This window comes from Limanda limanda, chromosome 19 (assembly GCF_963576545.1).
Source record: "Limanda limanda chromosome 19, fLimLim1.1, whole genome shotgun sequence".
Lineage (NCBI taxonomy): Eukaryota > Metazoa > Chordata > Actinopteri > Pleuronectiformes > Pleuronectidae > Limanda > Limanda limanda.
The window spans coordinates 13,941,240-13,958,305 of record NC_083654.1 but is presented as its reverse complement, the minus strand read 5'-3'; the positions used below and the strand labels follow the sequence as shown (position 1 = coordinate 13,958,305).

The 17,066-nt window shown below is 42.8% G+C and overlaps 1 protein-coding gene across 1 annotated transcript in view; it reads right to left on the bottom strand.

Annotated features, from left to right (window-relative positions):
- pard6gb (par-6 family cell polarity regulator gamma b) overlaps positions 1-3,986 on the bottom strand; it is a 33,208-nt gene extending 29,222 nt beyond the window's left edge. The window contains exon 1 of the mRNA XM_061092659.1: positions 3,642-3,986. Coding sequence (XP_060948642.1) covers positions 3,642-3,713 — 72 coding nt within the window. The 5' untranslated portion in view covers positions 3,714-3,986. The remainder of the gene's footprint in view (positions 1-3,641) is intronic.
- Between the last annotated feature and the right edge of the window lie 13,080 nt (positions 3,987-17,066).

The following is a 17,066-nucleotide window of genomic DNA, read 5'->3' as shown; positions in this document are numbered from 1 at the left end:
CAAGTGCTTGTGAGTGTCTACGTCACCTTTTCTAAACATCTCGAAAAATCTAAAAACTTCGTGGCTGTGTGGACGCCAGGCATATCCGTAGCAGCGATGATTTTTGTTCTCAAACAATAACGCAGCAGTGTGAATGTCAATACCAAAGTTCTTCCTCTGTGGTGAGAATAAGAGCAGGGGATACATTCAGCAGCTCCGTAATTAGACGATGACACATCAGTTTAAGAGGGGGGGGGGGGCATGTCAGGAGACTAGGGGGAAGCCAGGCAGAGTTACTGTGGCCAATGGAGGCATATATATGCAAGAGTGGCACCAACCTAGATTCCACCTTATAAAACTCTATGTTCGAAGACAGTTCCGGAAGATGCAGACAAACTGGTTTGTCTTTGTTCGACAAGTGTACTTAACGTTTCAGAAAGTGAAACCTTCCATGACTCATCCCCCGTTAACAGTTTACGGTACACTTTATCAAGTTTCGAAATGATTTCCCAAATAATAATCTGCTTTATTGCTACACTTGGCTGCTGCTGTGAATCTGAACGTTCTCTTTTCTTGCCACTGTAGGCGGTGATCAGTCGGTACAATCTGTTTTCATGGGCAGAACATGGCCCCGGGGTACGAGCAAGTCTGAACAGGGGACGGATTAATCATGGGCTCCAAAACTCAACCCAAACCTAAGCCTACATCATCACAAAACGTGACCGGGCGTCCTGGCCAATCAGAGCCTAGTGATGTCAACAGGTTGAAACATGCCAGGGAGACGCTACACTCTGACAAACTGGAGAAAAATGGAAGGATAACTGACTTCAGGATTGGCTTTGTCCTTGCATATCAGGGACAACGCGCCTGAAAGACATCACAAACTCATTCCTGGGCTTTTAGACGATGAAACCTTAAATAATACACAAGATCTGAGAAGTGAACCACAAAAAAAGTATTTGAAAATCTAGCAAAAAATCCATATCAGGGAAAAAGGAGTGAAGGAAAAAGAAATCCCAGCCCCCTCGGCATCCCTGCACTCTAGCCCTGTCTCTGATAAGAGCTTCAAGTGAGTGAAACCAGCTCCTGGCCGGGGCTCCGGGACAGACAGCCACACACCTCCGGTGTTGACCCTGATAAGCTTATCACTGGAACGGTTTCCCCTGAGAAAACCAAACGTGAACCGGTGAGAACCAGACACGTAACATGCGCCAGACAAACAGGTCGGAATAATCTGATTTAACAAATGCTAATAACTGAGGTTGATAGCTGGAGTCTTGATAGACCATGAAAGATCAATTTTGACAGCTATGCACAAAGGAGTAAACTCTCAGTACAACTGCAATGAATGTTCAATTTCCCTATTATCTAACCTAATATTTTCTTAATTTATAAATGATGTGGTTTAGAGTCAACAATATGTCTTTAAATATCTCAATCGTAGTCCCAAAATTCAATCAGGAATCATAGATGATAAATATTTACACTTTTTTTTCACTATTTTTTGCTTTAAAATGACTCGAGGGATTAATCGAAGTTACAACTTTATTCAAACTTCATCACATCATCTGAAACAACTAAAGTTCAAGAAGAAAGAATACATGAAATTTTAAACAGTTGTTGTTATCAGTACAAGATACTGATAAAAGATTAAAAAAACTGATCAAATGTTGCTTTACAGAGACTAAACACTGGTAGAGCTACTTTCTATGTAAGATTTTATTTTATTCAATGGATTCTCGCTTCGTTTCAAATCTTCTCAACTTGTCTTCTCTACCAGAATTCTCCCTGAGAATGAAGCAAGGATAAAACTGCCTCCAGTTCACAACACAAACAAGCTGAACCAGAAAAAAACAGAACAAAATGTTATTAAGAGTGATGAGTTGTACAGTATCTGATCTAAAAAGGGAAACTTGTGACGTTCTAGGACAAGTGAGTCAGCTCAGCAGCGGTGATGATGCTGTTAAACCTGCCGGTCTCACCACGCACCTCCCGGCGTGAGGGACCCACCCACAAACAACCTCTGGTAGCTCTAAAAGTGACCACTCCTGTTTCTGTGTAACAAACATGAAACCGACCCTGCCTCAAAACACCCAAAAAACTAAAACAGATGATCCTGTGGGATTTATGATCATCCTGGAGCACATGCCCTCTCACCAAACACCAGTGTGTATATCTGTGTATCCTCCAGGTCACTGACCCACAGCTACACTGAAACCAGGCAGCCAGAACTCAAAGGGAAAAGGACCTGTGGACCGAATGAATCACCATCTTGCAACACTCAATTTGGCATTTAACCTGTGACTCAGGGGATCATCCTTTCACGTATGTGCAGACACACGTATGAAAGATATTCTGGCTGGAAAATAAAGCATTACTAATTATTGCAATATGCAATAAAACACTGTAGAGTAATAAAAGTTGGTATAAGAAGTTCTCGGTCAGGATTTGATGGTGTGATGTCTGTATTTACCCTGTACCCACGTACACCAGCAACACAACAAACTATTCAAAATCCCTGTTCTTAGCCTGCAGACTAAACACCTTAAGACCCTTACTGGGATTCTAACGTGTGTTATATTTCAATCTGGTCTGAGAAGAATCATGTGATGTGTCACATTCCGTACATCTTGTATGTTTGTGGTCTGCGTTGCACCAGGCGGAAATTGGTAAATAAGCAGTGAGTTAGTGGCTGGTTAAGTTGATTTGTACAGCTGTTACACAGTGTGTCACAAATAACACACAACAACGGGTAAGGCTGAAACTATGTGGCACTGAAACACCAGAGTGTGCGAGCTATTGATACAAACACACAATTAAGATAAAATCGTCTTATTTGAACTTAGATAGAAACATATTATTGGAACATATGGATACATCTAATTATAGTAACATAGAGTAGATAAAAACCTTATTGGAACATATAGTAGATAACAACCTTCTTATAGTGACATATAGTTGATACAACTTTCTTATAGTAACATATGGTAGATAAAAACCTTCTTATTGGAAAATATGGATACATCTAATTATAGTAACATATAGTAGATACAAACTTCCTATAGTAACATATAGTAGATCAAAACCTTCTTATGGAAACACATACTAGATAAAAACCTAATTATAGTGACATATAGTAGATAAAAAAACTTCCTATAGTAACATATAGTAGATAAAACCATTCTTATTGTAACATATAGTAGATAAAAACCTTCTTATAGTAACATATAGTAGATAAAACCTTCTTATAGTAACATATAGTAGATAAAACCTAATTATAGTAACGTATACGATATAAAAACCGTCCTATAGTAAAAGAGTAGATAAAACCTTCCTATAGTAATATATAGTAGATAAAAACATTCCTATGGAAACATATAGTGGATCAAACTGGTTTGTTCTTGAACTACGTCCAACCAGTTTGGCTCAGCAAAACAAATCAGTGGAATCTTTTCTTCAGAGTCTGAAGGAAACAATCTGTGCTAATGATCCACATCGTGGTGCGTTCAGGTTCCGATTCATACGGTTCTAAAAAAGGCCGTTTTCCCCACTAAAACGTGCGCATGGCTGCGGACTGGTTCCCACAGCTCCCAGTCACTAACGGGACCATGTGAACTCTTTCTGTGGTTCCAGGTCTACACACGTCCTCGCTCCACACTCACCTTGCTCTTCACTTCCACCGCGTTGCAGTCCGCGCTCCGCAGCGGCTGCGACTTGTTAAAGCTCCGGTTCATTTTGAGTCTTTTTTTATTCTGGTTTGTAGTTTTGGAAAAAGTAAAAAAGATTCCTCCGCCGGAGCCCTCAGTCAGAGGCTCTGGTCCCGGGCTTTCTGCGGGGGAAAGGTCCTCCTGCTCCGGCCTCTGGAGGAGAAGTGGTCGCTGGTGTTCGGTTCGGGGTTCCGCTCCGGGAGTTCGGTACCGGGCTCCGGGACAGACACGGAGGATCGACCGGGAGGAGGAGAGGAGGGAAGCCGCCGCACAGACTCCTGAGTGAGGGAGAAGTTTTCAAGTGACATCAGCCCTCCTAAAATATGAGAGCTCACGGTGCCTTCACGGGCCGCACGTAAATACTCACTCTGTCAGCGTTGCACCTCATCAGTGGTGGCACTTAGTGTTTGTATTTTCATGTATCTGTAGATTTATTTACCTTTTCCTTTCATTCTTACTCCACTACATATATCAGCAAATATCTGTACTTTCTACTCCACTGTTAAATAGTTTTTTTAAAGTCCATATTACATTCATATCTTTAAAAGTAATCAATAAGGGAATAGCTTGAGGTACGTTTACTTTGAATACTTTAATTCTATTCAAAAGCGATTATGTACTTACCTTTGCTCAAGTAGAAAAGTTCATATCATACTTTTACCTGAGTACATTTCTATGTCTATTCATTTGTACTTTTTCTTAAGTAAAGTTGAGTATTTCCTTCCCCACAACTAAAAGCTACAATTCAACTACAGATTTATACATCAACACATTTATTAATGACACGATGCACCGTGAATGAGATACATCACAATTGTTATATTTCTATAAACGTATCATATAGCTACAAATAATCTATCTCAGTATTGTAGACAATATATTCAACAAATTTGATAAATCAGCCATGTTTCACGCCTGTGTCCCTTCGGTTATTATGGAGGAGGCTGGGTTTATGACCTATACTTCGGCCTTTAGAAGATAATGTGGCTTCACTTTTGGGTCGATGTCATATCGTCCATCTTAATATACAGTCTCTGCTTTCATATGTAGCATATGAAGATATAAAAGGGCTCAGATTCGTTCTGAAAGGCGAACATATTATAAATAAAAACTTCATTTTTCCAGCAAGATCTATACTTTACTTTTTGCTCGTTTATTATACTCTGTACAAAGGTGTAAGATTTCCGACAGTACATGAAGGCAGCACCACCTCACTGGTACTCCGGTGCGCCAGAGGTCGCACTTCTCATCTCCCAGTTACACAGATCAGCCACAAACCACTGACTGTTGAAGTGAATATTAACACGAGTGGGTGGTTTGGAGCAAAGGTGAAGAGTCAGAGAACACCTCAGGCTCACCAAGGCCATTTCCACAGAAGAGGAACACCCGTCACCCCCGTATTACTTGGTAGGTCCTCTGTCATGTTGGGGCTGTTCAGTGTATTTTATGAGCCTCTTGTTGAAACAGCAAAATGCTTAAAGTGTTCAGTGTACAGAATGTAGTGACATCTAGTGGTGAAGTTGAATATTGCAGCTGAGTACCCCTCACCTCACCCCCCTCTTCCAAACATGAAGGAGAACCTTTGGTTTCAGTTGTCATAAAAACTCGAAAGGAGTTTAGTTTGTCTAGTTTGGACTACTGTAAAAAACATGGTGGCTTTTGTAGAGAGAACCAGCTCCTCTCTAAAAATACAGATACAAAGTATTTAAATATAAAGGACCCATTCTAGGGTAAAGAAAACAACAAATCGTACAATTTAGATGAAACAGACTAGTAAAACATCACTAGGATTATTTTATATTCAATTTCTGCCAATAGATCCCTTTCACCTAAATCTTAGAAACTGGACCTTTATCTTAACGGAAAACCTTATTAAGTGGAATTATTTATTTATTTACAGTTAAACTAATGGAGATAGTTTTCCCCTATTGATGAAATAGTCCTTTCTTGTGGATCTTAATTTTATCTCAACAATCTCCTTACTTGAGACAAATATAGATTATTTTTAAGGCTCCAGGCAAGGCGCTATTTCTCAGCAACTAAATTTAAGAAGTATGAGAAAAAAGTATAAATCTCATATTGATCTTCAATTGAGCTCAGTTTAAGTACAGGAGACAAAGTTAAGACGATGCAGAGATCATATTTTTAAACGTCCTTTCCTGTGGGTGGTCCTCGTTGCAGCTGCCCAGTTGTCATAACATTTTAAATGTGGACGTTGCAGCATGATTCCCATTTAGCCCTCCTGATATTTCTCCTCCAAACCAGTCACCCACTCCCACAGCGTAAGAACTTCTGATGCATGTCTCAGACTTGCTGTCCTGCTTTACTACATTCCAGACTCCCTGGAGCTGCCTGTACAACAGCTGCAGGTTTCGGTGCCCCCCCCCCACACATGCAGCCGCTACCGCTTGTTTACTCACTACAGGAATGTGTTGACTAGTTACAAACCTACAGGTCAGTCATTGTGGCTGCACCAGTGTGGCCTGTGTGATTTGATGTAGTGGTGGGTCTGGTTTCATGTCCGTGTTAGGAATCCAGTAATGGCAGGAAAACGATATTTTGTCATGTTATTATTATTATTATTATCAAGACTGAATGTCATAATGTTGTGTTTTATTTCAAATCTCTTACAGTTTAGAAATAATGTGAAACTCAGACATGATGATATGATTCTGAAAGATGTGACATATGGAGAATAGGTCTTTGATCCTCCTCAGTCTCTGCAGCATGATTATTGTGACTTTTAATAAGTTTTGCGTTCATCTGTTAATGTTATTTTTCTATAATTTGTCAAATCAGCCGGTCTAAAGAGACACTTACTGCTTTAATACTCGAGCAAATAACAATTGATGCATATAGATACTAGTGTAGTAAATTGTGTGAAATATATCTATTAATGCTAATTCACTGTATGTAACTTTTATATTGTATTGAAATTGGGTAAACAAGCTTGTAGCGCCTACCTCAGGCTTATATTCCCAACTGCAAATATCTACTACAGGTTCCACTTTAACGATGCTATTAAAAAGCCTTTTATGTGCTGCAAAATGAACTGGGTATAAGATGACATTTTGTTATTTTTATCATATTTTTTGCAACGATTTCCATCAACAACTTCCATCGACAATTAACATTATTGCAAAACGTGAAAGGTGGAAAGCTTGATTTAATAAATTATTAATGATATATTAACCAATTCTGTAACCAAACAACGGTTATAAGGGAAAAAATATTTGATCAAAAATTCAGAAGTTGTAGCTGATAGTTTAAACTTTTGTACTAAATATAAATATATTAGAAACATGAATGTATTTGATTTACCATTTTACAAAAACCTGGTAACAGATATCAGTAGGGTAAAACGAATTTGAGTTGAAGTATCAGCTTTAGTTTCAGTATAAACAACCTTCCTCTTAAGGACAGTTTCAGTAGTACCATCAGATAAAAAACAACGTCCATGACCAAATCACATTAAAACTGTGAGTAGGAAACTCTGCACAGGATTAATCTTAAGTCAGATCAGGAAGTAGCCGGGGGCGGGGCCTAATTAGATCTCGTAGCATTAATACAGTATGACTGTAAATCTCTTAGAATTGTTTTAAAACATGACACAAGATGCTGCAGCTGCTTCAGGGTTCAAATCCCTTTGCAGTGAGCTCAGCACATCACAAACATACATGTGTCATAGGAACCAGGATGAATTCTGACTGAAACTGCTGTGACACATGACAAAGTCTAAATCTATTTTCTAACGTATGTATCAGAGAGTATGGAACTATTTGAGATGCAGTTAAATTGACCCTGATTCATTTTAATAGGAAGAATCTCACTTCTCACCTTTTCACCTGATGGAGCAGTCCCACATTCGACCAGCAGAGTTCAGCACACACCCATTTAAGATTACAGGCCTGTTATTCTTCTTTCTGATAAAAAGGGCTTTGTCAGGTTCAGAGGGCGATTGCAAAGAGTGATTCTTCACTTTAAAACTCAGCTCTTGTGAGATTGATGCACAATAAACAAAAGAACAGTGAATAAAAGTTAAATCGGAGAAAATGCTCCTTGTTGTTGGAGAGAGAGAAGAGATGGGAGAGTCACGACCCAAGAAGAAAATAATGAGAATCTGGACCAATATAAGGTATTTTCTTCAAAGTGTAGAATCTGATGAAACTGTAGGAGAGTGCTTTTTCCTATATAAACGATTTCATATGTACTTGCCTCTCTATTTACCTGTTTTGTATAGGTCCTGATCCTATATCAGTGGATATGTGAACCAGATGACCTGACATCATTAACGCTGTAATGAAAGACAGACGGTGAAGACAAACGAAATAGCTGAGGAGGAGGAAAAAGAGGAGAAAGAACAGAGGGAAGACGGGTTCGTTCAAACAATGGAATCAGGAGTGTGAGAGAAAATAAACAAGTGGCAGGAAGGATAAATGAAGAAAAGGAGAATAAGGAGGGAAAGAAGGTTTAAAAAGGAAAAAGGAAAAAGAGGCTGAGTGAGTCACTGCATTCATTGTGTGCATGAGGAGCCCGGCAGACAAGTCACTTTATATGCACAGCCCTGTGTGGTTTTAATCCAGCTCCATATGTCTGAATTCAGGTGGGCCCCTAGTGGTAATGTGAGAGGAGACGATTACAGCGAGATGAAGAGATACTCGCAGTAATCCATCGTCTGCGCTGAGACGGAGAAACATCAGGAGCTGGTTACAGGCGGGTATTCAGACGGCAGCAGTGCCAGCCTGCAGAAAGGCCCCAGAATCAACCCTCCGCTCGGTTCTGCTCCACTCGCTCTGTGATTAAAGAGAAAGGAGGACACACACACAAACACACACACAACCACACACACTCCAACACACACTGCCTTCACATGCATCTCCAGGCCGAGCCCCTCATCCAAAGTCATACTGAACAGATATTGCGGTTGTGTCTTTCTAACGTAAGCAGAGCTGCAGCCCTTCTCCTGCAGGACCACACTGAGTCATGACACACACCATCAGACTCTCCGAGCGCCCGCTGCCCTCTCTCTCTCCTCGACAGGCTGCACAGAATGAAGAGCAGGCACGGGGCAAGTTGCAAAATGGAAAAGTAATCTTTTTTTCCCCCACAGTGTTTCCATCACTCTGCTGTTCTCTCCCGCTGTGTAGCCCTCAACGTGTATATGTCTGTGTGTTGGAGGGTGGAGAAGAGGAGGAGGAGGAGAAAGAGGATGGTGAGAGTGTGTGAAGGAGGCAGAGAGGGAGAGAGGGAGGGAGAGAGAGAGGCAGGGAAATGAACACATGGAGTGTTGTTGGCAGAAGCTGTCTGGAGGGCTGTCACCTCTGGTACGGGGGCGACTTGATAAGTACTGCCGGCCACACATCTGCTGCCATTGCATTAACAAGAAAAAGAGAAATCAGACGGCTACATTTTGGTACAAGTGGACCTGAGTGAAGAAAAGGAAAACGGTGGAACGTACTGCACATGCCATTTTGTTTTTTAATTCTCCAAGAGAGTGAATTAGGTCAACTCAGCAGTATCTCTTTCTGTCTCTTACAGCGTCCGTAAAAACTCTTGAGACTCCGGGGTGGTGATCAGGGGGATGAACATGCGGTAACAACATCCAGTTTACACATGACTGTATGACATCTCATCCCATTTCTACAGCATCAAATAATCCAGATCTGCCACAAAGTTAGAGAAATAATTATTCTCTGATCCTCCACCTAGTCCATATAATTCATTCAGTTGTTTTTGTCTAATCTTTTGGCCTGTTTCCCATCAATTAACATGGAGGAGGCCGGGTTTATGACCTATACTTCAGCCTTTATGAGATAATGTGGCTTCACTTTTGGGTCGCTGTAATATCGTCCATCTTTATATACAGTCTCTGCTTTCATATGGAGCATATGAAGATATAAAAGGGCTCAGATTCGTTTTAAAAGGCAAACATATTAATTAATAAAAACTTATACTCTGTATAAAGGTGTAAGATTTCCGACAGTACATGAAGGCAGCACCACCTCTATATAAACACACACACACCACCAGAATGCACATTCCCTTATCACAGACTCCACCACCTGAGTGTGCCATTGTCATTCCAATAGCTCCTCATGAACACGTGGTCAGGCACTTACACAGCGCTGTGAACTGCCCTCTACTTTTACCCCCTCTCTTTATCTGTCTCTCTTTCTCTCTCTATCTCTCAATCTTTCACACACACACACACAGAATGCCACCTCTCACTCGTCGCCGCCTGCTTAGTCTCAGTCCTGTTTGGAGGTCGCCTCTCGTCCACACTGTGATTTCAGGAACCTTTTGATGTGCTGAGTGGCGCCGACCTGCAGCTTGATCTGGATTCTGTCACAGTTCCCAAGGTCGGCAAAGTCTGACACCAAAGAAACGAGTGTGTGAGGTCACGTTCACACTTAAAACAAAAGTTCAAATCCAGCCACGCACTTTTTGTTTAATTGACTCATTTCTGACACGAGGTTTCTTTTGCACACGGCGCTCAGAAAATCGACCAAACTTTCATCAAGCAGCAGTTTCTCTCATTAGCAGAAATCCATATTTCCAGGTAATGTTATATCCCCATTGCTTTCCTGGGAACCTCATTTCTTGACGCGCAATACAAATGCACAGCAGCCGGGTCTGATTCAGCAAATGCTCCATCTGATCCCCTGTTGATAGACAAACACCTCCATCATCCTTCAACACTCTCGTCCTCCTCCTCCTCCTCCTCCTCCTCCTCCTCCTCCTCCTCCTCCTCCTCCTCCTCCTCCTCCTCCTCCTCCTCCTCCGCCTCCTCCTTCTCCTCCTCCTCCTCCTCCTCCTCCTGTGATGCTGTGCAATGTGCTTCATTTCTTCTCCCTCCAGTATGAAAACATCAGCCATCTGGTCCAGGGGTGAAAGGTTAAATCTCAGGCTGGTAATGAGGACGGCGTCGCTAGGGGGATGTAGGAGGGGTGTGTGTGTGTCCCTGTGTGTGTCCCTGTGTGTGTGTGTGTGTGTGCGAGCCTCACCGAGCATGTCTGCTTCCTGAGTGAGCATTAAACATTAACGAGCCAGCTCTGTGAGTCTGCAGCGAGGACGAGAGACGACATGAGGAGAGGGGAAGAGACAGCGCACGGACAGAGTCACTTCAGAGGGAGGAGGAGAGAGAGGCAGGGGAAATGTGCAGGTAGACACTGTGCATGAATGCATGCACACAACAGACTAACACACACACACACACACATGTGTACGATGCACAAATGGAGAAGAGAGGAGATGGAGTGCTTGTAGATACACTCCTTCCTTTCGCTCGCTCCTCAAAAAGCTTTTCCTCTTGTTTATTGACTCAGCCTTCTAACGTTCAGTTCATCAATAGCTCTGGTCGATGAGGGAGGGAAAAGGCACAGAGGGTACTGCTAGGAGGTATGAGGTGTGTGTGTCTGTGTGTGTGTGTGTGTGTGTGTGTTCACCAGCCCTCTTCATCCAATGTATCCCTCCATTTGTTCCAGTTATTTTCCACCATGACTGTGTTCATCTCCCGGCTGCCAGAGACGATAACATGCAGGAGGACAAACTGGGAGCTGGTGTAGTAACAGGTCTCCTTTGGCCTCTGCACCACAGCGTCCTAATTGGTCGGAAATCACAAAGGGCCCCGAAAGTGAAAGTCAGTGGCGTCGTCATGCACAGTGAGCTCACGAGAAAACAGAGTTATGCTTCTACTTCCTCTTACGCTCTGTCGAGACTATTCCTGTGCGTGTGTGCGTGTGTGTGTGTGTGTGTAGTTGCCATGGAGATGCAAACCCTCTCTACCAGTAACCTTTGGGTGTGATGTTTCCGACTCTGTCCCCGACCGCAGAGCAGTTTAATCATAATGTATGTACAGCAGAGGGTCCCTACATACATTACAGGTGTTAGTGCAAATAGTGATACATTTGGTGTGAGGACAGACGGCCTCATGGGAAACGATCGGGAGGTGACGGGTCGGAATCCTCGTGCTCATCTCTGGCAACATCTGTGTGTTTTAGAAAATCAAATAGAAAGAATGAAATACTGCACAGAACAACTAGAAATACAGCACCTTGGTACTGTACAGCTGATTCTACTGCTTCTATACACTGGTGCAACAGGTTACTACAATAGAAGTAGTAGAATAGAGTAGTTGAAGCAAGTGTACAAGTAATATGTGTTTTGCAGCAATATCACACAGATTCAGACGTATTTAAATAGATCTGCACAGGATAGAATGAACCTTCCCACTTCAAAATATCATAGATTTCAGAATGCACATTTCGAATAATGTATTGGATCTTAAAACTATTTAGTTAACTTAGCTTTCGTCAGTTTTATTAACCTATTAAAGAAAACTTTATTGTTCACTTTAAATTGATAAATTAATGTAAATAAATTTTGACTAGGGACTGTTATAGTTTGGCTCATCACAACGTTTGCGGTGAGTTACGGAAGTTATAAAATATAAACCTGGATAGATGAATACCCAAAAACTTTTTATATTCAAAGGTTTATTCATATTTTAAGAAGTGCACTCGATCAAATTCCGGTGCTTGGTCTGGACAGTTTTTCCACAAAGAGTTGAACTCGTGTTTTTCTTTTGCAGTCTTGTCTAAACTCACTCTCTCTTGTCCCCTTTAGATTTCAAGCAGGGACGACATTGTTGCAGCATCAACAGATTCTCTTCCTGCTTTGCAGACTCAAGGGGGAGCTGAACGTCACCAGTATGTTGGGCTGCTGCTGAGATGTGAATATCTGCTGTACCAGAGACAGAAAAGGCTCCTGTGAAGTGTAGCTTAGTTATTTTTTTTGCATGTATCGAGGACAAACTTGAACGACTTGAAACTTTACAATGAGGCCGACAGATCCGCTCCATTCTTTTCTATTTGGCTCTGGGCTGTAGAAACAAAATCTCTCTTTTAAAACTTAATAATTGAACTACAGCATTTTGGGCTGATTTAACCTCAAAGTCCCAAACTAACAGAGATATATAAACGTTGGATATTTAGTTTGAACGAAGACATTTTTATTTAACTGGATGTCCTATGTCTGTTTTAGCAAAAAGAATCACAAATCAACAGTGCAGGCTGTCAGCAAAGCAGCCGTAAGAATCTGAGAAGAATAGAGTATAAAACAAAACGAGATATCAGAAATGTAAATGTATTCAGTAAATGTGAGAGAAAATGAAATCCGCCATGCGTAGATGCATCTTAATTGAAAACCTGTCTGTACCACGTCAGCTTCTTAACACACCGGGAGGAGGTGTTTACTGCACCAAGGTTCCTGTCACATGGGGAGAGGATCCGAACGAGGGACGGAGACGGAGACGGTTTGGAAGCCGACACAGAGTCTGCCTCCGTCCTCCTCTCGGCACTAAGGAGGGTTAATGTGAGGAGTCTGCAGTGTGAGCGCGTCCCACACGCCTGCCTGATTGAAAGAAAACAACATCAACCTTGCACCCCCCCCCCCCCCCCAAGGCCTTGAAATAACAGGCAGGCTTTAGACCAGAGATCCCCCCCCCCTGCCTGCTGAGTGGACACACACAGTGATGCACAAGGTTCTGCAAACAAACACACACTCATTTTGTTTGTTGCCTTTCACCTCTATGATATAAGTATATGTTTACTATAGAGGAATATCTATAGATTAATGCACTGTGTGTGTTTGTCCACAGTGTTGTGTGTTCACACAATTCAGATTCTCGATTGCACCTATCATCATCTCCTCCAATGCCCCCCCCCCAACAGAATGCATTGTGGCCACTTCCATTCATCACCCCCATGATGCTCAAGTGTCAAGGTTAGAGTGTGCCAGTTCTCTCTCTTTCTTTCTCTCTCACTCTCACTCTCACTCACACACACACACACACACACACACATACACACACACACACACACACACACACACACACACACACACACACACCTGCCAACAAAGAGAGGGGGCAGCAGAGGAGTGAGAGAGGCAAAGAAAGGGAAAAGAAGGAATAAGCACGCTTGAGTAAATCTTGTATTCAAAGTCGGTGGGTCCCCAACCCTCTCTCGCTCTGTGTGTGTGTGTGTGTGTGTGTGTGTGTGTGTGTGTGTGTGTGTGTGTGTGTGTGTGTGTGTGTGTGTGTGTGTGTGTGTGTGCGTGTGTTGTTTGTGTGTGAGTGAGGGGTGGGGGTGTGGGGGTGTGATCAGAGGTGTCGATGTGGGCTGGAGTTTATCTGATTACTGCGCTGATGTTTACATGCATGATCTGAACAGAGTAAACTGAACATCTCCCTCCTTGAGCAATTGGCTAATTTACTCTTGGGTGTTTGTTTTGTAGTTTACTTGCTTTCCCACTTATTTTCGAGCGTAATTGAGCAGTAAGACTCTACTTTAATGATCTAAACTCACGATGTATATCTTAGAACGTGTCCAAATCCATTTTTTTCTTTTGTAACAGCAGAGAAAAATGCTGTGATGCCCGGAACATGGTTTAGTGGAGTTGTACTTTTGTCTAATAGGCGATTAACCAATCAGAGTGCCATCTCACACTGGATTTATTTTACTGTAACATGCTCTATTTCTCCAAATAGATTAATGCAGCACTCTGGACATTAATTATCTTCCATTCTCAGGAGAGAAGCAGAGGAGGGGAAGAAAGGATGAATGTGAGGTAGAAGTTGTTCTTCCTCCATCGCATGAATCACACGTCCCCACTTCCTCCCACTATCCAGAAATGAAGCTAGATATCCCAGGTATGAATATCTGAATCAATAAAACCAAACTACACAAAACTAGACACAAAATTAAATAACAGAAACCATTCACCAGAAAATAAGTGATTTGATGTATAATATTGACTTTAAATTTGGCCCATGTCCCATCCACTAACATGGAGGAGACAACTTTTTTGTTTTCCACCTCTACTGCCAGCCGCCACCAGGTGGAGAGTGAGACGCTTTGGATTCTCTTCTCTGCAGCTTTCATATCGCACATCTTCACAAACAGTTTATTCGGGGGAAGTATCCTTCACTACATACGCTGCTACTGTGTAAGCGTGATACCACATTACAGGATGGCTTGTTGTTATCGTCATGGTTTCATTGAACCTTCTGACAAATCAGAAAAGGGGCCTTGCTTAAAAAAAACAGGCCCGTGGAGAACAACACAGCCTCCCCCTAAATATCTAATTTTATCCCCCCACCTCAGAGTCCTCCCCTTTCCCCTTATACCCTGGTGAAGACCCCCTCCTCCCCCAAGCCTAAAGCAGAGCCCCCCTAGAGAACAGAGGTAAACATGCCCCTGTTCCCTTCACCCCCAGCCAGCTCCTCCTCCTCCTCCTCCTCCTCCTCCTCCTCCTCTCTTCTGTCTGTTTGCCGTCGGGCTGCTCTCTGGACTTTTTGTTCGGCGTTAACTCGGGGCACACTTTGATGCTGCTGTAGAAAAAAGAGCAGGATCAATTTGTATGAACCTTACAACTTAAAGTCATTGATAGGAACCGAGGTGTGAATCCAGCTCTGAGTCGTTTTCAGGCTCCAAACAAAGGAACGTAGATTAAACCTTTAAAGCCGTAACTTGCATCATTTTATTTATTTAAGAACATATTCAGCACTCCCTCAAGTTATGTTGACTCGAAATCACTGTGACTACCAAGTCCTATTCTCTTAAAAATAGCTGACATGTTTACTGTATGTTCATGACATGGTGAAGTAGAGGCTGTGTAGGAGAGAAAAGTGAGCGTGGGAGAGACAAGCGAAGAGGAAGGAGAACTGCTGTTGGGGAGATGTTTGTGTGTGTGTGTGTGAGTGTGTTTGTGTGTTGTTTTCTTCCCTGAAGTGCAATTAATGCTCACACCTAGAAATAGAAAAAAAAAAGAGTTGCACCACTTCTACAACGCTAATTACAATGAAATCAAATCGTGATTTTATTCTAAAACCTCGTCCACATTTGCAGCTGTTCAGTAAAGTGCCACATGTGGGGAAAAAAAGCAGTTTTGAAGTCACGAGCTTATCTTCTTCTCAGAGGAAAGAAACCAGGCTGCGTGCGTGAGCTCCTCACAAATTTGCATCTTATCCGTCTCCTGTGACCCCCCCTACACACACACACACACACACACACACACACACACACACACACACACACACACACACACACACACACACACACACACACACACACACACACACACACACCTTCACCGCAGATGTGGAGATGTATGAGACTTCATGCTGCATCTCTGTCACACAGTAATGCAGTCCGCTGGGTTACCTGGTAAAACAGCCCATATGGTGGGAGGTTTTTGTAACACACACACACATGCACATACACACACACACTCACTCACTCACTCACACTGTCACACACACACACACACACACACACACACACACACACACACACACACACTCATGCAACGAGAGAGGCTGCAGCTGCGGACTCTGCAGAAAATGCCTTCTATTTTTTTTTTAAATGGAACATGATGCAGACCAGTCCCCACCTCCTCCTACACATACACACACACAGACAGACAGACACACACACACACACACATACACACACACACACACACACACCCTCTCTTCAGTGTTATGAGGTGTTGCTGGTTGAAGACAGACGAGGGAGGTCTGGTTAGGATTAGTTCCCCACTACCCTGCCACCCTGTCCCAGCAGTCTGGCCTCGGACTCCTTGTCTCACTATCTTTGTTCCACACCTGTTCCAGCGCTGATTTGTACGGTAGCTTTCTCAACACTTAGCTATTACGTTTCCTTTGAAGCCCCAGTCTTGATTTCATGTGTGGATATTTTGCGGCTGCGGGTACACAGCAGGGAATCGGAGCATTGGAGTTTAACACTTATCTGCTGCTGAGAAGTTACAGCAGCTCGGTGTGAGCGCCATGTTCCCTTCGAAGGTCCCTGCAGGCCGAATTTATTTGCTTCAGAGCCTCCAGGAAACAACCTCCATTGTTCTAAAGGCTCCTTAAAGGCTCTGGGGGTACGCTACCTCATAAAAGAGACTGTTAATGTACTCTGACCTGGGGTGGGATTATTGTATCGACAGTCTCTTGGCACAGGGGGAAGTATTCAGCTCGGAGTGCGTCCCGCCCGGCTGGATCACTCACAGCCGGTCGGACGACGTGCCATCGAACCGCAGATGTGCGATCAAGCTATCAAAGAAAGCTAACTAGGTGGATTGGCTCAGCTTGTGACACAGCACGTGAGCGGTGGAGCGATGGAAATGAAACAAAGGAAATATGTTCAGAGGCAATCTGAGGGTTCTGCACACGCACACGTAGAGAACGAGACGGAGACAGTTTTCTTCTCTAGTTTCTTTATGGTGTTTCCTGGAAGAAGTTCTCTGGCAGTTCAGAGGAGATTGTGGCTTCATGTTGTCTGTGCATCAGACACATATAGAAGTTTGCATTAG